We start from the raw sequence: 25,036 nt of genomic DNA, 5'->3' as shown, positions 1-25,036 counted from the left end.
TCCCTTGAGAGGCATTCTGGTAAAGTTAGGTAGGGCTTGCCTTTCTGATTTCACTGATGTTGCAGCACTTCCTCAAAACGTGCACCATAACTGTCCGCGTGGGGAACACAGACACGCGGCCTCAGACTCTCGGGGCAGGGTAGGAGGACGAGGGCGCACGACTCTGTCTTCACAGGCGCCCAGGTGACTCTCCAGCCCGGAGGCCCGCCTCTGTCCTGCACCGCAGCCCGGGCCGGCGCTCACTCCCGCTGCCCTCCTCCCTCGGCTCTGCGTCTTCTCTGTCGCCTCCCTCGCTGTCATCAGCGGTCCGCTCCTTCTGAGAGTTCAGCCCGGCCGCCCAGCGCAGCCCTGGGGACAAAACCCATGCAGTCCGCCGCCCACAGGGGGCGGCAGCCGGCCCGCGCCCGGAAGGACCCCCGCCACGCCCCCGCGGCGGGCGCCCACTGAGCCTGCACGCCGCGGCCGCCGGCGGAAGTGACGGCACCCGTCGTTGGGGCGCTCCGCCCAGGCATCGCCCCTCCGCTCTCCCCGCCCCTCCCCCTCCCCTCTCTCGCTCGCTTTCTGTCAGCCAGTGTCCCTCTCCCTCTCCCCCCTCTCTCCTTCCTCTCGCTTCCTCTGCTGGCACCTGAGCACACGCACCTGCCCGGGCCCGGCTCCGCATCCTCCTCCCTCCTCCCTCCTCCCCCTCCCTCCCCCCCACCCCGGCCGGAAGGCCCCGGCCTCGGCCGCGGGAGCCTCGCGGCTGCGTCACCGCCGCCGCCCCCGCCCCAGACAAGATGGACACCGCCGAGGAAGGTAAGTCGGCGGCGCCCGCGCCCTTTGCTGCGGCGCCCGGGTCCGGGCCGGGTCCCCGGCGCTCGAGGCGGGCGGCGGGGCCGCGGGCGGCGCGGCGGGGGCGCCTCGGCTCGCGGCGGGGGCGCGCGGTGACAGCGGCGGAGGCCGGCGCCCGGGCCGTTTGCCCGCCGAGTGGCGGCCTCGCGGGGCGGCGGGGAGCAGGAGGAGACCCCTCGGCGCGCCCCCCGCCGTTTCCCGCCAGCGCGCGCGGCGAGCAGGGCCCCTGCCCGGGCCGGGGCGGGGGGCGTCGGGCTGCGGTGGCCGCGGCCGGCGTGGCTCCGGTCCCGCCAGGCCCGTCGCTGGGGGGGGGGGGGGGAGGCCGGCGCCGGGGTCGCTGTACGAAGCCGGGGGGCGCTGCCCTCACCCTTCCCCCTCCCGGGTTTGTTCCTCATCCTGTCGCTCTGCCCGTCGCTATACGGGGCCGACCCTTGGGCGACCAAACTTCTTTGTTGATTCCGAAACTTCGCGAAAAACACCCCGCCAGGTGACGGCCGAACGGGGCGAGCTGACCCCGTGTTTAAAAACCTCTCCCTCGGCCTGCGTGCCCCCTAGTAACTTGCTTACCGAGCCGGGAAGAGGCAGGCCCACCGAGGGTGTTCGAAGCAGGCAGGCTCCTTAGGATTCTTTTGTTTTGGTGTACTTTGTGTTTCGTCCCTGACACCAATAAGCAGAGTGTGGTGTGTGTGTTTTGCTTTGTGAGTGCGTGTGTTTTGGATCTGGCTGTTTTGCAACAAGCTGGCTCTTGTGAAGTGAATACATGAGTGAAGACGTAACTGAACACCTGTGATTATTGAAATGCATTTGCGTATCCAGTGGAGGTAGTTAGGTTGTTTTCAAGCAGATTGATTGATTGATTTTGAGTGTATTTAATGATTTCGTGAGTCTGTAGAGGGAGTTACTAACCTGTTTCTTGTTTTGGTTATCAGTTGAGGATACATCTATGCTTTGGGTGTGTTATGTGAGGATATGATAAGCGTCTTTCAAGAGTTTGGATTGCGATTTTGGATGAAGATGGTTGAGGACTGTCGTGGTGTGCAATAATGAGTGATGGGAAGTTTGATCTTGTCTCTACATGTAATGAGTGGAGGGGATCAATTTATCATTTTTTGAAGAAGTCTTTCCTTAGGTAATAAGAACCTCAACCGTAATGATATTTGCATGTTATACTTGGCAGTTGACAAAGCATAGTTACATGCCTTCACATTTGATCTTACTAAGATCCCTATTGAGTAGGGAGGTATTATTATCTCTTGTAGATGTGGAAGTTAGTTATATTAGTTATTGTGATAGTTTGTCCAAGTTTCACACCCTAGTAAGGGAAAGATTTGAACCTAGGTATCCTGATTACAAATAGTTTTCCTTTCGTTACGGTTCAGATGTTTTTATTGTATACTGTGAATGAAAGGCAATTGCCACAGAAGGCTCCTTTGGAAAAAATAGTAAAGTGAAACTGCTGAGGAGGTTAGGAGTTACTTTCTTTTGACAGATGGTCCTAGTGTGTATCCATACTTTTTTTTTTTTTTTATAAATTTATTTATTTATTGGCAGCGTTGCGTCTTCGTTGCTGCACACGGGCTTTCTCTAGTTGCTGCGAGCGAGGGCTACTTTTCCTTGTGGTGCACGGGCTTCTCATTGTAGTGGCTTCTCTTGTTGTGGAGCACGGGCCCTAGGCGCGTGGGCTTCAGTAGTTGCGGCACATGGGCTCAGTAGTTGTAGCTCACGGGCTCTAGAGCACAGGCTCAGTAGTTGTGGTGCACGGGCTTAGCTGCCCGGCGGCATGTGGAATCTTCTCAGAGCAGGGCTTGAACCCGTGTCCCCTGTATTGGCAGGCGGATTCTTAACCACTGCGCCACCTAGGAAGTCCCCCATACATTCTTTTGGATTCAGATTTTAATGACTCAATCTAGCGATGTATGTCTATTGATTTATCACTTGAAATATACTGGCATGTTTTATTAAATTCCCGGTCTTTGAGCTTAGGCACATAGTACTTGCATACACTTATGGTATGATAATAGTGATTCAGGAATTTCAAAATCTCAAAGTTTTTATGTGGAATCATGAAAGAAACATTTTCAGTGTGCTTCTACTACACTTTTTTTGTTTTTGTTTTTTCCGTGTAAAATTACAGTCAGGGTGAGGTATAAATGATATTTATTCACTGACTTGAACACTTTTCTCTATTGAAATAACTAACATTTACTGAGGACTTGATGTATGGCATGTACTTCACTAAACATTTTATACACATCTCATTTAACTCTCCTAACACTTTTAGGTAGGGAACATTCCCTTTTTACAGATGAGGGAACTGAGGGTTAGTATGGTTAAGTAACTTGCCCAAGGTCATACAGGTAACAGATGTGAGGTAAGATTCAGACTCAGGTCTGTCAGACTCTTTTATTAAATTAGATATTTATAAGTGGATACCCACTGTTCAGTGTTGAGATAACTATATTTTTGTCACTCTTATAAGATAAATCATTTACATAACTCAGCAAATCTTTGCTTTTCATTTGTTTTATGACAGTTAGTTGTGAAATGAAAGTGAATTTTAATACTTCTCATGCCTGATTTTGCAAAATTCTAAATTGGAAGTCTTCTTAAATTTTCAAAGTTAATGTAAATTTAACTTGAAAAAATGCTGGAAGGAAAGGGAGGATTACAGAAGATTTCATGATAAAAATAAGGTGAAGACACCAAAAAGCTTGGAAACAACTTCTACTTGCTAAATAAGTTATTACAGGCTATTTTTTAAACTAAAAAAATGCAATTGGGTTTTTATTTGATTATACAAGAAACTTTTTTTTTTGTAGGGGACTTGGAAAATAAGGCTAAACATAAAGAAAATAAAAATTTTTAAATCTTTAAATTCTGTCATTCATTGTTAAAAACACTGATGATGTTTGTTACTTACCTATTTTTTAACATGTTAATCTGAGCAAACAGAGTAAGAGTGTTACCAGAATACCAGCCTGCAAGTAGAGTGTTCAGCTCTTCCATCTCTTTTAAAAAATGCGTATTGCTTTCCTCTGGTGGTACTGTGTATGATGTTTTAATGCTCAGAATGTTTTCTATTTGTAGTAAACAATACTGAATTCTATTAGAAAATTGGTTATTTGCCAGATGGATTTTGACTCTTCATATTATGTGTTTGCTAGATATTAAAGATCTCTGAAGTGTTCAGTGTACTGAATTTTATTTTCATAAAATTAACAGTTTTGTAATCCATTCTCATAATACAGGAATGTATTTTATTGTGCTTCACTTTATTGAGCTTTGGAGATACTGATTTTTTACAAATTGAGGGTTTGTGGCAACCCTGCATCAAGTAAGTCTATAGGTGCCATTTTTCCAAAAGCATTTGCTCACTTCATGACTCTGTGTCACATCTTAGTAATTCTTTCAGTATTTCAAACTTTTTCGTTATTGTTGTGTTTGTTATGGTGATCTACAATTTACTGTTGTAATTGTTTTGGGGTACCATGAACTGTGCCCACAACAGAGAAATATGTGTATTCTCACTGCTCCACCAGCTGCTGTTCTGGTTTCTTTTTTTCTGCTTGGGGCCTCCCTATTCCCTGAGACACAACAACATTGAAATTAGGCCATTTAATGACCCTGTAATGATCTCTAAGTGTTCAAGTGAAAGGAAGAGTCGCTTGTCTCTCACTTTAAATCAAAAGTTAGAAATGATTAAGATTAGTGAGGAAAGCACGTTGAAATCCGAGGTAGGCTGAAAGCTAGGCCTCTTGCGTCACTTAAGCCAAGTTGCGAGTGCAAAGGAAAAGTACTTGAAGAATACTAAAAGTGTTCCTGCAGTGAACACACGGGTGATAAGAAACAGCCATATTGCTGATATAGAGAAAGCTTTAGTTGTCTGGAGAGAAGATCAGACCAGCCACAACATTCCCTAAACCCAGAGCCTAATCCAGAGCAAGGCTCTAACTCTCTTTAATTCTGTGAAGGCTGAGAAAGTTGAGGAAGCTTCAGAAGAAAAATTTAAGGCCAGCAGAACTTGGTTCATGAGGTTTAAGGAAAGAAGTTGTCTCCATAACATCATAGTGCAAAGAAAAGCAGCAAGTACTGAGGTAGAAACTGCAGCAAGTTATCCAGCAGATCCAGCTGAGATAATTCTTGAAGGTGGTCACACTGAACAACAGATTTTCAGTGTAGATGAAACAGCTGTATATTGGAAGAAAATGCCAACTAGGACTTTCACAGCGGGAGAGGAGAAGTCAATGCCTGGCTTCAAAGGACAGGCTGACTCTTGTTGGGGCTAATGTAGCTGGTGACTTGAAGTTGAAGCCGTTGCTCATTTACCATTCCGAAAATCCTAGGGTTCTTAAGAATTATGCTAAATCTCCTCTGCCTGTGTTCTATAAATGGAACAACAAAGCCTAGATGACAGCACATCTGTTTATTACATGGTTTACTGAATATTTTAAACCCACTGTTGAGATCTACTGTTCAGAAAAAAAAAAATATTCCTTTAAATATTATCGCTCATTGACAGTGTACCTGGTCACCCAAGAGCCCTCATGGAGATGTACAACAAGATGAGTCTTGTTTTCATGCCTGCGAATACAACATCCATCCTGTAGCCCATGGATCAAGAAGTAATTTTGACTTTCAAGTCTTATTATTTAAGAAATACATTTCATAAGGCTGTAGCTGTCATAGATAATGATCCCTCTGATGGATCCGGACAAAGTAAATTGATAACTTTCTGGAAAGGATTCACCATTCTAGATGCCATTAAGAACATTTGCAATTCTAACACAACATTGTAAATCAACTATACATCAATAAAAAAATATTAAAAGAATGTGATTCATGGGATGGAGTAAAAATGTCAACGTTAATAGTTAAGAAGTTGATTCCAACTCTTATGGGTGATTTTGAGGGGTTCAAGACTTCAGTGGAGGAAGTAACTGCAGATGCGGTACAAATAGCAAGAGAACTAGAAGTGGAGCCTGAAGATGTTGAATTCTGTAATCTCATAAAATTTTAACAGATGAGGAATTGCTTTTTATGGGTGAGCAAAGAAAGTGGTTTCTTAGGACAGAATCTGCTCTTAGTGGAGATAACGTGAAAAGTTGTTGAAACGACAGCAAAGCATGTAGGATATTACGTAAACTTAGTACAGCAGGGGCGGGGTGTAAGCAGATTGACTCCAACTTTGAAAGAAGTTCTGTTAGGTAAACAGCTCTCTATCATCAAGTCTTTGAACATCAGAGCTTGAGGAGATCTTAGATCTTCCTAATTTTATTGATTAGGAGTCTGATCCTTCAATGCACTGGTATTTTTCAGTTTCCCAAAGAAAAAAAAATTTTGTCCTTTGTTCAGGGATACCCATTTTTAAAAAGTAGAAGTATTGCAATATTGAAATAGATGTTGCAAGCAAGTACTGATGTATGAAACTCTCATTAAGATAGTAAACATTTTGCCATAGTAGTGCTCTCATTTCAACCCAGTGATACATAGAGCTGATGTTTTTCACTTTTCTAAATTACTGCTCACACTAGCAGAACGTAATGTAAAATCTTATCAGTGTTTTTTTATGGACTGCCAAAGGAATTTTTCTTTATGCTTTATGAATCATATTCATTGGGAAAGGGTGAAGCTGAAGTGTGTCATAGTTGATCATGTTCTGTATCTACTATGTCAAAACCTTGAGGCAACTTAGGTTTGGAGGTCATGAGTTAAAAGGATAGGAAATAGTCAGAACCAGACAGCTAGTTACTGTCTTATCGAGAACCACATGGTCTTTCATTTCTGCTTCCAGTAATGTCTGCTTCATTCTTACCACAGATCAGCTTTCACTGCTTTGGCATGCTTACGGCCAAGCATATATGCACTTATTTGACAAGTGTTTATTGGGCACCTGTTACGAGCCAGGCACTGTTTTATTCACTTGGGCTAGGCTGGTAACAAATAGACAAAATCCTTTCTCTCATAGGGATTTTTGGCTTGATAGAGGAGGAAGGGAGGACAGAAAATAAACGTAATAAATTACATGGCATGAGTAGGCAGTTATACCTGCTGTGGAGAACAGTTGGCTGGGAGGGAGTGAGATGCGTGAGAGAAGGATGAGATGAAGGAGGATTATGAAGGGGGGGCATGTGTTAATTTTGGTGGTGATGATGTGTTCATTATCTTGGTTGTGGTGACAGTTTTACCAGTGTCAAGCGTACCGGGTGATACCCTCTAAGTAAGTGTGCTTTATTGTGTTATTCCTCAGTAAAGCTGTTTGTAGAAAAATCCATTGTCTTTTACTCGTGCATGGGTTTGTAACATCATGTATTGATCATTTGGTAGCTGTTGGATCAAGTTATGCAAATCTTCCAAATGTTGACACATTTTTGTGTGTAATATAAAAGTCTCATTCATTAATGTCACCACTTATCTCAAAAAGGCTTTAGGTATTGGGGAAGCTGTCATGCTTATTGTGGTGGATAGAGGTTTTCTAAAATCCTAATTTTTACTTTAAGGTTTTATTTTTATCATTGGCAGCAAAATATTGTCAGTTGTTTTCCTTGGTGCTTAGGCTTACTTCATTCTTTTGTGACACAGTGCCTGCCAAATACCCAAATCTGTCTGAATGACTGTTGACTTTTTTCCCCCCAGTAGTAAAAATGGTGTTTCATGGGGGTAAGAAAGCAGTTTGACTGGTAACTCCAAAGAATAATACTAGTGCTTTTTCTTGAGACAGCCATTGCTGTTGAGCCAGAGTCCAGGAGTGAGCCCACACTTCCTGTATTTTTCAGTTCTAAAATTTTCACTTGGTTCTTCTTTAAATTCTCTTTTTTCTTTACACTTTAGATCCAATGAGGAGGCAGAAAACACAAGTAACTTAACTAGAGGAAGTTGAAAGAGTTATTAAGCTATGATGAGAGAATAATTGTAAAGATGTAAAGGGTACCCTGGGCCTGAGGGTAAGTGTCCAAATAGGGACAAACTTGGGAGGGGTGGGGCCCCTCCTCACAGCTGTGGTTCAGACCTCATTGGAGAAGTGTGGGGTTGTCCGAGCCAGGGCTAGTCCACAGATTCTGGGTGAGCAGGAAGCAGCCCTCCAGCGTGCCTGCAGGAGACCCAGGGTTGATGGGTAGCCATGCAGACCGGGTCAGGGTACCGCTGTGGGCACAGGGCCTGGAGTGTGCTGAGGTCTTGTTAGTAGGGCTGTGAGAAGCTGGTTACTAAAGCAAACCTACTGACAGCACAGCAGGAGCCAGAATGCTCCAGTCCTCCTGTGTTGTCCCTCCAGCACCCTCTACTGACAAGTCTGTTTTTAAAATCTGTTTGAGTCCAGTCTCTTCGCACTGAACAGCTGGTACTGAAGGATAAATTTGGAGATGAGAGGAAATATTCAATACATCGATACTTGGCACACTCCTGCTGAAACTTGGGAGTTATTGCCTGTGCTGCTGAACTTGCATTTGCGCGCTGCTGGCAAAACCCCCACCGCAAACTCTGTAACTACTGCAGGAGTCCGCAGTACCTGGAGTTAGCTGCCACTGCTGTTTTTAGAGCCAGGAGGAGAAAATGGCTTCCCCCTTTCCCTCCATCTTCTGATCCCATAGAAGAGCTTCTCATTGACAGAATGTAACTCAGGCCTAGTCAGCAGAAAAATGTATTTCAGGCTTCCAGGAGCAGTGGTATAGGTGAATGTTAGTTTTGTAATGATCAGTGATCTGGAGAGATAAGAAATAACTAAGTTTTGGGATGTATGGAGAATTGGAACTTAAATCTGTTTTCAAGGCCTAATTACCAAATCCACATTTTAAAAAAAGTATACTTTCAGGGTCAAAAAAGGAAATGTTTTTCACAAAATTTTAGCAGTTAAAAATTTTTTTTCTTGTGATTGTAAAAGTAGCAATGAAACATTAGAAACTTTGGGGAAAAAGGGGAAGAAAATCACCCATGTTCTCAACTAACCAATTTTAATGGCTATCATTTTTTTGTATTTTCTCTTTTAGGCTGTTTTGTGTTTTTTACCTAGTTGGAAGAACAGTGTGTATTCATTTTTTTAATTCCTGCTTTGTTTACTTAACATTATGCATTTTTCCATATTGTCATATAGTTGTTACATTTGCTATTTTTAAGGGACTGTAGACATTCCATGTAGTGAATGTACCACAGTTTATGTAGCCACACTCCTGGTTGTGGTCATATAGGTTATCCACAGATATTTTGAGTAATACTTTTTAGTAATGTATTTTTAATATTTGTTTACTGTAATCGTAGTTACTAATTATAAAATTTTTGTTGATAGTCAGATATTAAAAATCCCTTGTTACTACAACCAGGTGAATCAAGGTCAGCATTAACAGTCATAAAAATCTTGTTGATAGTATGTGCCCTTGACATTATGTGATGAAATGGCACTTTACCTATGCGATTTTTCTCCCAAAAATCCATAGCCCCACTGTAATCATGAGCAAAAACATCAAACAAATTCTGATAGAAGAGCATCCTACAATACTCCTTGAAGTGATCAAAGTCATCAAAAACAAGGAAAGTCTAAGAAACTGCCAGAGCCAAGAGGAGACTAAGGAGACGTGGCAACTAAATGTAATGTGCATTCTGAAACAAAAATTACATTAGGTAAAGATCAAGGACATCTGAGTCAACTGTTGACTTTAGTTAATGATAGCGTGTCAGTGTGGGTTCATCAAGTTTAACAGTACCATCCTAATGTAGGATAAGAAGAGGGAATACTGAGTGCTGTGCACGCGGGAACGTAATCTGTTCTAAAAAATAAAGTGTATTAAACCCTTTGTTTATTAAATTATCACTAGTTTATCATCAGAAGGAAAGGGGAAACATTTTGAAGTCTTATGTGAAAGTACTTTCAAGATAGACAGTGGCTTACTAGTTAGGATGTACCCAAAGCTTTAGGAGTTGTTTTGCATTTTTCCTCATAATAGATACTTAGAATATATGTGGTGAACTGGGATGGGCTAGTCCTGAATGGGTGCTGACTTCCACAGTAGGCACCAACTTGATAACCTCTCACACTATTGGGTTTTCCCCTCCCTTTCATCGCTTGGGATTTCTCCATAGTCAGGAAGGATTTGAAGGTTTCGTGCAAAAAAAAACTTTATTGAGCTAGGTACTGTGCTAGGAACTTTTAAAAGGTATACTTTGTGAAGATATTAAGTATTCAAATAAAGCAACAAAAGTTGCCATAGGATATAACAGAAGAAATTTGCTCTTGAAAACCAGGAAGAGCTTTGCTTTATTGTTCTAGGTAGGTTTGCATTCATAACTAGCAAAGTGCATTGATGTTACTTTGGCCTGAGCAAGATTTGTAATTTTACTGCATGTGAATTTGGTGGAGCCTTACTCCACCACAGAAGAAGTACTTCATTTTCAGTGAAGGGCCTCAGGCTGCACCTTTTGTAGCCTTCACTCTCCTTTGGTACTCTTGGCCTTCTTATTCTCTTGAGTGGTGGTGGGATTGGATTGGGTGGTGGGATTGATCCTAGTGAACCAAAGAGATGATTCTTTCTTTGATTTTTTCCTCCCTTTTCCCCACTGAGGCATTTCATTTGCACGTTGTTAAACACCCCTAGGGAAAAAAATTCCAGGATTTCTCTTCTGTGTATTTTTGTCTGTTTCTTCATAGTCCTTATGCCAGCTGAGGTTGTCAGTACAATGAAACCAAACTAGCAGCATGGAAGTAGGTTATTTTGCGATTTTTCTCAGTTTTTGAGTTGCACTTCAAATCTGAGGTTGATCACTCTATGCTTAACTTGTCTGTGAGGTTCGCAAAAGGTTTCCCAGCTCTGTGATCATCAGTGATTTGAAATTCGCCAGTGTAAGCATGCTTCATCATTACAGTTAGAAACCAGATGATGATTTTGGAGTGTGGCCTGATAAGAACCTGGCATTTGTCTCTCTTTTCAGCGTTGTTAATTCTCTTGAGAGCATTGGCCAGGTGGTTCATGCATACCATTAGCGTAGCACAGAAAGATGACGGAAAGAGTTTTCTTTCGCTTTCTGTGTTGGTGGTAGTTGTGCTTGTTTTTGTTTTGTGAAGCTGTCCTTTATAATCCTTTATAAAACAGGATAGGCTAATGAATGTCTTAGTCATAAACTACCTCCAAACCTGAGCAGCTTAAAGCAATAAAAGGTTGCTCTGAGTTTCTCACTGACATCCCTTCCGTTGTGGGTGGGAGAGATGCTCTTGCTAATAGCTCTGGTCACTTGGAGATCTAGATTGGAGACCGTGTCTTAGCACATGATTCCACAGTCGTGAGGCAAGAAAATGCAGCGTGGTGAATTGTGTTTGTTGGTGCCCAAAGACTTCTATCCAGAAGTGCTGCACAGTACTGTATCTCATATTTCATTGACCAGAGCAAGTGACATGCTCACGTGTAATTTCAGAGGTGACAGGGAAGTGCAGTCCTGCCCCATACGCAGAAAGTAGAATGCCAAAAATATTTGATGACCAATGCTTATGGTTTCCACAGTCCCTAGCAACATTAATTCCTACCTGGTAGGATGAAGTAAATGTGCCCATTGGGATACATTTCAATCTACAACTTCATTAGATCACATTTTAGAGAAGGAACTAATTTTTTTTTCATGTCATTACCTTTTCTCATTTGTTCTTTTTTCCTACGTCTGTCTAGATACTAGTACTATAGAAAAGCTTTTGATTTTTTAAAAATTAAAGTATAATTAAAGTAAAATTTATATTATTTAATGTCTGTGAGTAGTTAACAAATGCATACAGTCATGTAGCCACCACAATCAAGATACAGACTATGTCTTTCACTCCCCAAAATATCGTTGTGCCTTTTTATGGTCAGTTCCATCCCCAGACCCTGGTAACCACTGATCTGTTTCTGTCTATAGTTTTGCTTTTTTCAGAATGTCATAAATGGAAATAAACAGTATGTAGCTGTTTGAGTCTGGCTTCTTTGGATGTAAGGTAATGCATTTGAGAGGTAGTCACATTGTTGCACATATCTGTAGTTTGTTCCATTTTTTTGCTGAGTAGTATTCTGTTGTAGAGATGTGCCACAGTATCCATTCTCCAGTTGTGGAATGCTTGGGTTGGTTGTTTCCAGTTTGAGGGAATTATGAATGAAGTTCACATAGGTTTTTGTGTAAACATAAGTTTTCATTTTACTAGAGTGAATACCTAGGAGTAGGATTGCTGGAATATATGTTTTCATTTTTGTTGTTTTAATAGGTATGTAATAGTAATCTTACTGTGGCTTAAACATTTTTTTTAATGTGGTAAAATATATATAACAAAATTTACCATTCTAACCATTTTTAAGTGTGTGATTCAGTGGTATTAAATATAGGCACATTGCTATGCAGTCATCAGCATCTTACTGTGATTTTAATTTGCATTTCCTTAATGAGTGAGCATTGTTTTCATTTGTAGACCCTTGGTGTATAAATCTTTTGCTGAATTTTTTTGGATTATTTTCTTATTGTTAAGACCCCAATTAGTAAGCTGGATGAAGGTCTTGAATAGATAGTTCACAAAGAAGGAGAACATGGCAAAATGTGGAAATACCCAGCTTCACTAGTAATAAAACTACTTATTAGCCACAGTACTAGTTATTTTTCCCCTTGTGTTTCAATAATGTGTTTTATTAGAGAGCACAATCTTCTGTTCAAATGGAAGAAAATAATAAAGTTGGAGGGGTAGAGATAGACAGGATATTGACATAAGTTATGAAAAAAATAAAGCATTCAGGAAAACTTGATCACATTATCAAGGTGTATGTGATAAAGTCAAAAAGTTTTCTTTTGAAATTGGGGGTTAGGTTTGGATCCTCATTTCCTCACTAGCGTGTTAGTATAGTTGGGCTAGGATTAGAAATAGAGTTAGCTGATCTGAGTCTACTCCTCACTTATCCTTCACTGTCAGAGGTGGTGGTAGGGTTGAGTTTTTTTCTTGTGCTGTTGCGCTGGGTTACAGCAGCAGTCACTGTCTAAAGTTTTCTGTCTTGCTGAGCTGCCCCTTTCCTGGCCTTGTGGTGGAGAGAGCAGGCTTTTGGGGGGATTGTTTTTGTCTGTCCTCTTTGGTGTTTCTAGGTTGCCAGTTTCTCCACCTCAGCCTCCAGTCCAGAATACTTGAGGCAGAACACAGATCCAGAAAACTCACTGTCTTGTGGTTCCTTGGACCCCCAGCTTCTTTTGCTGGTCTGCTTTCTTTTCACTTTTTAGAGCTGCCTTGTGTTTGTTTTGTGTATAATATCCTGAGTTTTTAGCTATCCTTGGCAGGAGGAATAGGGAGAAGACTATTTCATCTTGATCTGGAACCTTCAGTCTTTTCCTAGTCTTTATTGCTGCTTTTCTCTAGAGTGAACCTTTATCCTGATTTTCTGATGATGTGTTTTTCACGTTTTTGAATTTTTTACCTGTGGAATTGTATAGCAGTAGGTAACTCTTTGTGTTTGGGGTTATCACTCAACATCATTTTGTGAGAAAAATCCAAATTGTGGTTTGTAGTTTTGGTTGGTGTGATATTAAATTATGTGAATATACCAAAATTTATTTATCCAAATTGATTTGCCAAATTTAGGCAATTTGGGTAGTTTCCATTTTGGAGGTGTTGTTTTGAACAGAGCTGCTTATGAACATTCTTGTACATGTCTTTGAACATAAGTATATAGGAAACTATTAATTTTAAGTAAGATACTAGCAAAATAATACACAAATATATACATTTGATTCTTGAACAACACTGGTTTGAGCTACTTGGGTCCACGTATATGCCACTATCATACTACTTATTTTTATCTTTATTCTCTAAGTTTTAAAATGACTGTCAATGTTATTGTTATTAAGATGATGATTACTGAATTCTCTTTAGGATTTCTTTATAGTTCCTTCTGTCTTTGGATATAGCCTGCCGGGGATATATGATCATGCTTTAAAGTCTAAAATAATTATTTTCTGTGATTAAGCTTGATACCCATAGGTTCGTTTCTTTGATTTGTTTTTGATTTATTTTCCACTTTGATTATTATTTCATTTCCACTTTTATATAATCAGGAGAGCTTATGAAGTCCCTGGTAAAATGTGTATTTTGAGAGAGCCATAGTTATTCTCTGATTTTTTTTCAAATGTTCTATGAACAAAAAAATATATGTGTGTGTGTGTGTATATATATGTATTTCCCCCCCCCGCCCATGATAGAGCAGTAGTTCTCAAACTTTAGCAGCAATTCTCAGGCTGGTCTCAGGGTCCTTGTAAACTCTTCTAAAGGATTCAGAAGAGCTTTTATTTGTAGTATAAGAGAATAAAAAAAATTTAGAAATATTTGCTCACTTAACACACCGATTATGTGTTTACACAAATTTTTTTTCATGAAAATAACTGTATATTCCAAACTCTAAGTATTGGTGAGAAGAGTGGATTTGTTTTATATTTGCGTATCTCTTAAATATCTGGTTTAATGGGAGGCAGCTGCATTCAAACAGTTGTCTCATGTAGCCTCTGGAAAACTCCACTGTACACTGGCAAGACAATAAGACTAAAAGACTGTTAGTGTTACAACGAAAATAGTTTTGACCTTGCAGGGCTCTGGTGAGTCCCAGTTCTGTGCTCTAGACTCTGTTGAGCAGAGCTCTGGGGCTTGATTAGATTTGCTGTGTTTGCTTAGTTTTGTGTTTGTTGGTTTGTCCTTCAGCAGGATGGAGTCTACTGAAAATCAGTGTTTGGTCTTATTCAGTCCTGCTAATAGAAATCTCATCTCTCCAATCCTGTCCCCACCCCAACCCCATCTGCCACTTGTGGCCTTCCTGCGGGAGTGTGGGGAGGTGTGCTGCCTGTGGATGGGCACACCCCTTAGCCTCCCGCTGTGTGGTCCTTGCTGCAGCTCCCTCGCGCCACGCAGGCCTAGGTCGCCCCCGTGGGGCTGGTCCATATCTAGGAGGAGCCCAGCTGGCGATCAGCTGTTCACACCCACGTTGATGTTGTTCCCTGTGTTTATCCCTGCATCCCACTAGCTGAGATGTGCCAACAAAGGCCATCCCTGCTCAGCCTCAGTCCATCGCCGCATAACTGGTGGCTGACTAGTCACTGTGTTTCTGGAGGGCGACCCTCGTGGTGACCTTGTTTGTATAAGCCCAGCTGTGTCTCCGCTACTTCCCTCTGCATTGTGTCTTGCCTGTGGGACACCTCTTGTCATTGTGTCGCTACTGCAGCCTACTTTCTACTCCCACAGCTGCCTGAGAGCTGGCTGGGGAGACAGGATGAGGTGGAACCACGTTGCCCTATGACTGCACCTGCCCACTAACACTTGCACTCAAACCCACCCTAAGTGGTTTATACTGTGGTAGCACATGCCTGACTCTAAAGTTAAGCACTTCTGGCTTAGATGCCCTGATGTCGCGAATGACTTTGAGTGCTCATTTGGCTCCTACCTGCCAAACTGGTAATTCTAGAACTAATCCATGTCCATGGGCGTCAGCAGCTCTGCTCTGATGATTCTAGATAACCAGGATCGCACGTCCTGTGGCCCTATTAAGAAGTCCTTGTGCCTACCATGGCGACCACCATGACTGGGAATTCCAGTGATGGGGAGTCTGGATTCAATTCCATAGAGGAAGCCTGGTAATCGACTACTCCAACCAAGGAAGGCAGCATATTTGCTACTCAACGACCTGAGGTTGGAGAGGCAATGATGAAAAACAGCACTGGACTCTTTCAAGGTCCGGTAATTGGAATGAGTCCACGTAAAATCCTTTAAGGCAGGTCCATTGCATGGCAGATCTGGTACCGGCAGCTCAGGTAATCCCCAGCTTCAATGGCAGGGTGTTGAATTCGGTGCAGTTAAAATGCTGTGTGACCTGCTGCATGGGTCTTTGGATAGGGAGCTTCCGTCCCTGTCCCCACCTCCTGCTTCTCGATGCCCTCCTAGCCGAGTTTCCCTGGGCTGAAGTGTGCACTTGAGCAAATTAGAGTACTCAAAGCAGGCGTAAGCTGCATGCACACTGCTGCTGGAAATCATGGAATGGGAACATGGTTCTCTTCTGTTTCTTTTGGAAATTTGATTGCGGAGGCCAATTAGATGGGATGGCTGGGACATTTGTACCGCACTGAGACTAGAGCTCAAAGTCTTAAGTCGATGCAAGACCAACCAGAGTGAAAGTTTTTGCCATGGATGTTTTCATGAATTAAGGATGAAGGTGAAAGTGGGAGATTTGAAGAGATTCTGATCCCATGTTGTTCTGACCATAAACAATGCTGACTGCCAGTGTTATTTCTGGAAATGTGCTGGCAGCTTACGGGAAACCAAAGTCTTTCGGATGGTGGTAGCTGGAGTGACTGGTTCCAAAGGTGAAATTTGAAGGTACAGTGGTGTAAACTGCACTTAATTTGACTCAACTTGAACTGTCCTACGCGACTCCATCGCAGACAGGATTGGTACTTCGATAGCTCTTCGTGGGTGGTGGTGCATGGCCTTTCTGTGTTGCTGGAGCAGTTTGTCTGGTTTATTGGTGACCAGGGAGACTAGTGTGCTAAGCAGGGTCCTGAATGCTCAAGATCCCCAACTTCGACAGATCTTATTTAGCCACCCAGGATTGAGCAGTCACAAGTCTGTGATGCTCTTCAGTGGCCAGAACCGGGTCACACTGCTCAGCATGTGCACATCCTAGTCTGACGAGTGCTGGGGCTTCATTATTAAATCCACTAGTGATAGGCTGTGGGTTGCAATTATTCCTCTTTAATGAGGAATTCCCTGTAAGAGTAGATCAGAAGCTTGCATTCAGTCCCTGCCTGTTGTCTGCACTGTCCGTTGCCCCTCAGATTACCCACTTGAGGTTGGCATTTGACCTTGGTGGATCAGTGAGAAGATGGTCTAAATGAAAATCGCCACCAGGCTTCAGTACGTGGTTCTGCTGAAAGACTGCATTAAGGAGCAAGCAAGCTCGCGAGCGAGCTTGATGCATTGCCCCAAGCAAGACTGACAGTAGTGCCCTGAGAACCACTTGGGGGCGGGGTGGAGGGAGTGAGGGAAGAGCTGCTGCCTTCTGGTGGCAGACTTGGTAAGTCCTGAGCTCCCGTAGTTTCTGCTTAAGGCGACCTCTGGCTCGCCTGTCTCTGGCCTTCGTGGTCTTGGGGTGCCCCCTTTATACCCTAATTGTGTGAGTGTCTGTTTCTATTTCTCCCTCTAGTGGAGGGATGTCTCCAGGGCCTAAGATGTGTTTTTGTGAAGTTTGAACTTAGGACCAGACTTAGGACTTCAAACTGTTAGGATAGGAATGGTGATGTGATTTTGCATATTTCTATCTATAATCTGTTACTTATGCAGTATTAAATACAACCACTGTTTCTGCTATTTTCAATTTTGATTTATTAACAGAGCTCTCATACAAAGGAACAATAGACCTTTTTATATAAAGAAAAATTTTAAGCTTCAGATATATTTGATTATCATCCTGATCACACTTTTCAGTTCTCCATGATGTTGATTAATGTTTTACCTAGTGATAGAGTCTTGCTTTAACATGCAATATTTTAGTGTTTGGTGCCCTACTATTTTTTTTTTTAAAGTTCTAACCAAAGATAATTCAATTTTTCTTTTTTATTAATAGACATATGTAGAGTGTGTCGGTCAGAAGGAACACCTGAGAAACCTCTTTATCATCCTTGTGTATGTACTGGCAGTATTAAGTTTATCCATCAAGAATGGTGAGTCATCCTTTTAGGAAATTTTTATTTCTGAGCTTCATTTTTGTCCTCTGTATAATAAGGGATACTGTTTCAGTGAACTTTCTCTGTAACTGGTTATTTTTTAAAAATTTTATTGTGAAAATTTGGAAATTACCCATATTTCTTATTACCATGCCATGTCGTTTTGGCCTATTGTCTTTCAGGTGCATGTGAGTACCCATTTGTTTAATTTTACCATAGAGAGCTTATTTTGTTCATGGGAAGTGTTACGATTTTCTGGTTTTGCTTGGCGTGGTTATAGTTTACATCTAGGAAATTGCTTTGTGTCAGGTAATACTCAGTGCTTGTATGCATTTTAACTCATTTAATGCTTACAACACAACCGTGAGGTGGAGCATGGCTATGAGTATGATTATTCAGATAAGGGAACTGAAACGTTGAAAGGTTAAGTAACTTGTTCTGGGTCACACAACCAGCCAATTAGTGGTAGACCTAGCCACCAGGTGTATTATTAGACTAGTATTAGAACTGATGTTGATGCTTGGAGATTCTTTTATATTCAGTTATCTTTGAGGAGATTACCATTTACATTAATTAGTTAAGTGTTCAATTAATCTAAACTGCTTTTTGATAATAGAAATACATATTGTTTTTATCTTTATCTGTTATAATTCTGTACTCTTAGAGGGCATCAGTGATAAAAAGTTTAGATATCCTAAATTTAAAATTGTAAAAGTTCTGTGTGATATGTAAAATTTTAGTAAAGCAATATTAGTGTTCAAGGAAACCTTTGTTATAAACACTATACTTATGAATGTATTTGTAATTGCAGCTTAGTTCAGTGGCTGAAACACAGTCGAAAAGAATACTGTGAATTATGCAAGCACAGATTTGCTTTCACACCAAGTAAGTTCTTCAGAAGTTTTCACTGCATTTCTAGGTTATAACTGGCCACATAAAGGTGTTTAAACAGTTTTAAAGCAACTACATTCAACTTAATTTGTCTTTAATAGTAATAGAAAGTATTCTATAACATTTTGGAAAGTATTTTTAGAAACTAAATGTTAGCTTTTAACACACGTGTGATTTAATTTGTGGGACATTTCTTTTTTCTTTCTTTTTCCTTTTTTCTTTTAGATAAGTTCAAACATATACAAAGGTATAATGAGCCTCTATGTATCCGTCACTCAGTTTCATCCATTTTCAACTCATAGCCTTTACATGTCATTCTCTATGGTCTTGTTCACATATCTCCATCCTTATTAAAGCAAATCCCATCATGTATGATTTCATCTGTACGTATTTTAGCACGTATCTCTAAAGAGTAAAAGTTCTTTTAAAAAAATATAGCTATGATACCATTATTTACCCAGAAAAATTAATTATGCCTTGAATTTGTCAAATATCCCATCCCTGTTCAAATTTCGGATATCTTTTGAGTTTAAATTGTGTTTTTTGGGATAATAACAATAATAAAGACAAATATTTAATTCACTTTTTAAACATAAGATTTTTTTAAGCCTGTGGTAAATATTTTGCAGATCTTTAAAGTTGTAATTATATTTTATAATTCCTTTACCTACTGATTGATATTTAATATTGTCGTGTTAAATAAGTAGAGGTTTATACTGGCAAATTATCAAGAATTTGAAGCATATTTTCATTCTGGGATCCTGGTACATTGGTCACCCCTCACCCCCCCCCCCAAAGGTTTTTTTATGCTTTAGTTTTTGTTTGTTTTAAGCATCTTGAGCTGTTGAGTGTAGATTCTGTCAATTAGTGTTAGTTTTACTTGGTCTTTATGTGATGAGTATATATGATTAAAATCATTACAGTTTCACTTTTTTTTTTAATTTTTATTTTTTTATTTGTGGCTATGTTCAGTCTTCATTGCTGTGCATGGGCTTTCTCTCTAGTTGTGGCAAGTGGGGGCAACTCTCCTTGCAATGCGCTACCTTCTCAGTGTGGTGGCTTCTCTTGTGGAGCATGGGCTCTAGGCGTGCAGGCTTCAGTAGTTATAGCACACGGGCTCAGTAGTTGTGGCACGCGGGCCCTAGAGTTCGCGGGCTTCAGCAGTTGCGTTGTCTGGCCTCAGTAGTTGTGGTGTGCGGGCTTTAGAGCACAGGCTCAGTAGTTGTGGCACACTGACTGAGTAGCTCCTGGGCATGTGGGATCTTCCTGGTCCAGGGATTGAACCTGTGTCCCCTGCATTGGCAGGCGGATTCTTAACCACTGCGCCCCCAGGGAAGCCCCTACAATTTCACTTTTGAGGCTTCATATTCATTGTGCTCAAAAAATGTCTATCCTGTTATTTTGTAGTCTTTAATTTTCTGTAGGGTGTAAAAACTGTACAGCTTAAGGTTAATTGAGAATTGCAAGACTAAATAATTGAATATCTTCATGAAGTTTGATTGATAACTACTCGTGAGCTTTTTTATTTTGAGGCCAATGAAAGTTTATGTTTGTACCTTTTAGTTTTCATTTGACAGTCATGTGCTCTGTTTTTCAAAAACTCTATATCCTGGTTTAATGACTTGCTTCTGTGTATCAAATATCCTCTTAAAGTAAGTGATCTTTGTGACTGTGTTGTAAAAAGTTGCTGTTTCTTTTTTTTTTTCTGTGTGCGGGCTTTCTTTAGTTGCGGTGAGTGGGGCTACTCTTCGTTGTGGTGCGCGGACTCCTCATTGCCGTGGCTTCTCTTGTTGCGGAGCTCAGGCTCTAGGTGCATGGGCTTCAGTAGTTGCAGCACATGGGCTCTCTAGTTGTGGTGCACGGGCTTCGTTGCTCCACAGCATGTGGGATCTTCCTGGAGCAGGGATCGAACCCGTGTTCCCTGCATTGGCAGGTGGATTCTTAACCACTGCGCCACCTAGGAAGCCCCCAAAAGTTGCTGTTTCTTAATTGTTCACTCCTTTATGTTTATAGCTGTGAACAGTTTTGTAATGGTGCTCTCATAAATTTTAGATCACTGATTTTGAAACTTTATATTTATCATAGTTCTTTGTTTTGACCTCATTGGAGAAAGAGGCCTTTGTTCCTTCTATATGTTCTTTCTGAGATATCTATGATAGAGCAGTGGTTTTCATTGGAACCATTTAAAAAGGAAATCTTTCTAAATGCGTGTACATGGGTTCTGGTACCAATTCCAACATGTGTGTGGGGGTGGTTTTCCCTGTATCATTAAGCAGTTCTCCATGACACCAGCTGGATGTCCTACAATTTAACTCAATTCTGACACTATCTACTCCACGATAGCATTAGATTCTATAGGTTGAGGGCTTAGTCCTTAGAAGACTGGGGTCCCCCAACCGCCTTTAGATGCCAGTTAACAAACACAGGGTGTTATTTGTGCTTCTGACTTTCTCACCAATTGACTTGAAATCAGAGGTTCCCAATGACCCCTTCCTTGGATTTGATTAATTTGCTAGAGTGGCTTGTAGAACTCAGAGAAACATTTTACATACTGCTGAGGATAGATCATCAGTTTATTATAGAAGGATATGATTAGGAACAGCCAGATTGAAGAGATGCATAAGGTAAGGCGTGTGGGAAGGAAGACTGCACCATTCTCCCCAGATCTACTTGTGTTCACCAGCTTGGAAGCTCTCCGAACCCCAGGCCTTTTGGGTTTTTATGAAGGCCTCATTACATACGCATGATTGCTTAAATCATTGACTGTTGGCGGTTGGTTCTACCTTCAGTCCCTAGCTCCTCCTTGGAGGTGTGAGTGGTGGGGCTAAAAGTTCCAACCCTCTAATTACTTGGTTGGTTCCCTTCAAAAACCCTTGCCATACTCTTTCTCTCCACCCAGCCCCAGAAAGGGGCCACAAGTCATCTCATTAACATAACAAAAGACAACTTTATGACTTGCCTTGCTTAGAAAATTCCTAGGGTTTTAGGAGCTGTGAGCCAGGAACTGTGGACGAAGACCAAATATATATGAGAAATATATTTTGGTCGTCTGAACAACCAAACATATATTTCTTATAAATCACAATATTACCTGTGGCAGAACCTCTTTTCCTGAGTATTGAACCACACCTTGCAGAGAGGTGGGAACACCTTAATTTACCATTTGGAATGTTGATATTGTGCCAGAAAAGTGGGGGGCGGGGGGGGGGAATGGACTAATTCTCATCAGCAGGCTGTTTGCTCCTCCAGGAAGTGGTTCTGCTGCAGACTGTTGTGGGTTTTGAGCGCTGACATGCAGGGGAGGGTTCTTTCTTGATGACATCTGTCAGTGTCTCCTTTTGTTCCTCTTTGCTTTATGTGATCTTTTATAATTTGAGAAACCAGATAATTACAGTGTTTGAATGATGAAATGTGTGTAAATTAGCCTTATATAAAATTCCCGGTTATGAGTGAGGGGTGTGTACTTCTCTGGAATCTTTTTTCCTGCTCAGAGGCTTGTTTTGTTGCCTTCTGCGTTTCTTATGTGATTTGTTCTCATAAATGACTTCTGGGTAAATATAGTATTATGTTGTAATTATTTGATTCATTTTTCTTATAGGAGAAAGTATTTAAGTGCAATGAAAATGTTGAAAGTTAAGATAGTTCTGCGTGCCAAGAAAATAACCTATTTTTGAAGTTTCATGAAATTATGTGAACTTTTTCCCCCTTATAGTTTATTCCCCAGATATGCCTTCGCGGCTTCCAATCCAAGACATATTTGCTGGACTGGTTACAAGTATTGGCACTGCAATACGATATTGGTTTCATTATACACTTGTGGCCTTTGCATGGTTGGGAGTTGTTCCTCTTACAGCATGTGAGTATTCATTCTTCCGTGGTTGGGGTTATTTAAACATTGCACAACTATTTAATATTACAGAGTAATACTGCATCATATTTTTGTTCAAATGATATTTAATTATTTGATATTATAATGTCATGTATTAGGAAAACCTCATTTAGAAAACATTATTCACCTGAATTAAAAACCCTTTTTAACAGGTCAGTTTCTTGAATGAATGGGAAAGAAAAACACAGCATATAGAGAGGCTAATGATGAAAGTGCATGAAAGAATTGAAAGCAAAATCAAACCATAGTTGGAAGGAAATTGAATTTTATTCCTTGAAGTTTATTAGAGCTTTGAAGGATGGAAAAAGGTGGATTTTTTTGACATTTTTTTTAAATCCCCTTTTAAGAAACACTCATATATCTAAAGATCCTGAATAATTGGGAAGCGTATCTTTCAAATATAGGAGGCTCACTGGGAGATTGCTATACTAACTCTTAGTTGATTCTTTTTAGGTTCTTTGTGTTTTTAAAGACATGCAGAGGGGTCGATAGTATATGGTGCCAGAGTATACAGATAGGATTCTTTAGAGTTAAATGCAAACAAGATTTTTAAATAAGTATAATTACTATCCTTATGTCTCCTTAATATAAAATAAAATAAATTCGATCAGTTATGAAAATGAAAATCTTATGAAAATAGCAGAATAGGTACTATGCACTTCAAGAGTGATTTAGTGAGCTAGAAGATTGAGCAAGGAGTTCTCTAGGATGTAGCTCAGAGACAAGAAGTTGCAAGTATGAGTAAAAACAGCGAGAGATGGAGGCTACATCTGATTGTTTTGGTATCTGTCTAGTAGGTGGTTCCAGGAGGTAAAAGAGATTGAAAGAGAGAGAGCTGACTGTTATAAAGGGAAAAGACAAACCTAGACACACTCTGAAGGTTTCCAGTACTGTATAGGTGTTATGCTTCCAGATTATCCTGAAAAGTAATGAAAACCAGACTGGCATCACACTTAAAGTCAGCAGCATTGAATGTTAGAAGACAGTAGAAACTTCAACGTTTGACAACATTTTTGAACCTAAAATATTATTCTCAGAAGGACAAAATACAGACATTTCAATGGATGCGAGGACTTGGAAAGTGTACTACCTCGAATTATTTATGAAAAAAGTATTTGAGGGACTTCCTAGGTGGCACAGTGGTTAAGAATCCGCCTGCCAATGCAGGGGACACGGGTTCAATCCCTGCTCTAGGAAGATCCCACATGCCGCGGAACAATTAAGTCCGTGCGCCACAACTATTGAGCCTGTGCTCTAGAGCTCATGAGCTACAACTGTTGAGCCTGTGTGCCACAACTACTGAAGCCTGCGAGCCTACAGCCCGTGCCCGGCAACAAGAGAAGCCAGAAGCCAACTCAGTGAAGAGTAGCCCCCGCTTGCCGCAACTAGAGAAAGCCCGTGTGCAGCAACAAAGACCCAAAGCAGCCAATAAATAAATAAATAAATAAAGTGTTTGAGAATGTGTTTTACTAAAATGAGCAAAGAATCAGACAGAGAAAGGTGTGAACTACAAAGAAAAAGAAACAAGTGCTTCTTATAGTTAAATCATAATTGTTAGTCTACAATAACTAATAATTTTTTAGGTATCAGTCTGAAACTAAAATTCTAGGTGATCTTAACATGAGAGAAATTGTGAGGGGAGGATAGAAATGAGAACTTTTTAGATTGTCTTATTTGTGGGGAAATTATAGATGCTTTAGATAAAACAGGAAAATATAATGTAATTACGCATTAAAAATATAGGGGTAACCAAGTGGAGTCCAGAACTAGCAAAAGTGATTAACAGCAAAGGTGCCACCTCTGTTCAGGGGAGAAAAGATGGTCTTTTCAATAAATGGTATAGCATCAACTGGATGGGCATATGGAGAAAAATAAACCATATTGTTCTTTACCTCCCACCTGATGGGAAAGTATGTTCCTTTCCGATGGATCATAAGCCTGAATGTGAACGTCAAAACCAAAAACCTTATAAAAGAAAGTATAGGAGAACAACCATAAAAGAAAATAATGAGAAATGTGACTTAATTAAAATTAAAAACCTTAATTCATGCTCAGATACCTCTAAAAGAGAAAGGCAAGCTACAGAGTGAGAGAAGGTATTTGCAATACACATATCCCACAAAGGACTTGTATGCAGGGTATATACAGAACTATAAATGAGTAAGGAAATGGCAGACAAGCCAATTAAAAGGTGGACAGCAAATTTGAACAGGTGTTTCTGGAAAGAAGATTAAATAGCCAATAAACATGTGAACAGGTGCTCACTATCATTAGTCATCAGGGAATGCACAAGAAGATACGGCTACATAATCAGCAGAAAGGCTGAAATTAAAAGGAAAGAGGATGTGCAGCATCTGGAACACGCATACATTGATAGAGTATATGTAGTAAAACCACTCTGGAAAGCTGTTCGGCATTATCTATCACCAGTAAATATTATGAATACCTTATAATCTAATAGTTTTGTTTCTGGGAATATTGCTAACAGGAATAAGAGCCTTGTGTCCACTGAAAGACACGTGTATAAAAGTGTGATCACTGCAGCTTTGCTAATAGTAGTTTAAAACTGGAACCAGCCAGCTATCAACAGTAGAATAGAGACAGTGTGGCTTATCCCTATAATGGAATACTACATAGTGGTGAAGAAAGAGCTGGCTGTCATGACATAGAATAACGTGGCATAGAATGAACTTCACTTCTTTGAGAAAAAGAAGCCAGGCCCAAAAGAGTATGGATTGTATGATT

General features: G+C 40.8%; 1 protein-coding gene across 1 annotated transcript in view; it reads left to right on the top strand.

Moving 5' to 3' along the window:
- The first annotated feature begins 522 nt into the window (after window positions 1-522).
- MARCHF6 (membrane associated ring-CH-type finger 6) overlaps window positions 523-25,036 on the top strand; it is a 74,176-nt gene continuing 49,662 nt past the window's right edge. Inside the window, exons 1-4 of the mRNA XM_057710155.1 lie at window positions 523-795; window positions 17,412-17,508; window positions 18,323-18,396; window positions 22,115-22,258. Coding sequence (XP_057566138.1) covers window positions 777-795; window positions 17,412-17,508; window positions 18,323-18,396; window positions 22,115-22,258 — 334 coding nt within the window. The 5' untranslated portion in view covers window positions 523-776. The remainder of the gene's footprint in view (window positions 796-17,411; window positions 17,509-18,322; window positions 18,397-22,114; window positions 22,259-25,036) is intronic.

Source organism: Hippopotamus amphibius, chromosome 15 (genome assembly GCF_030028045.1).
Source record: "Hippopotamus amphibius kiboko isolate mHipAmp2 chromosome 15, mHipAmp2.hap2, whole genome shotgun sequence".
Classification (NCBI taxonomy): domain Eukaryota; kingdom Metazoa; phylum Chordata; class Mammalia; order Artiodactyla; family Hippopotamidae; genus Hippopotamus; species Hippopotamus amphibius.
This window is presented reverse-complemented; position numbering and strand designations above follow the sequence as displayed.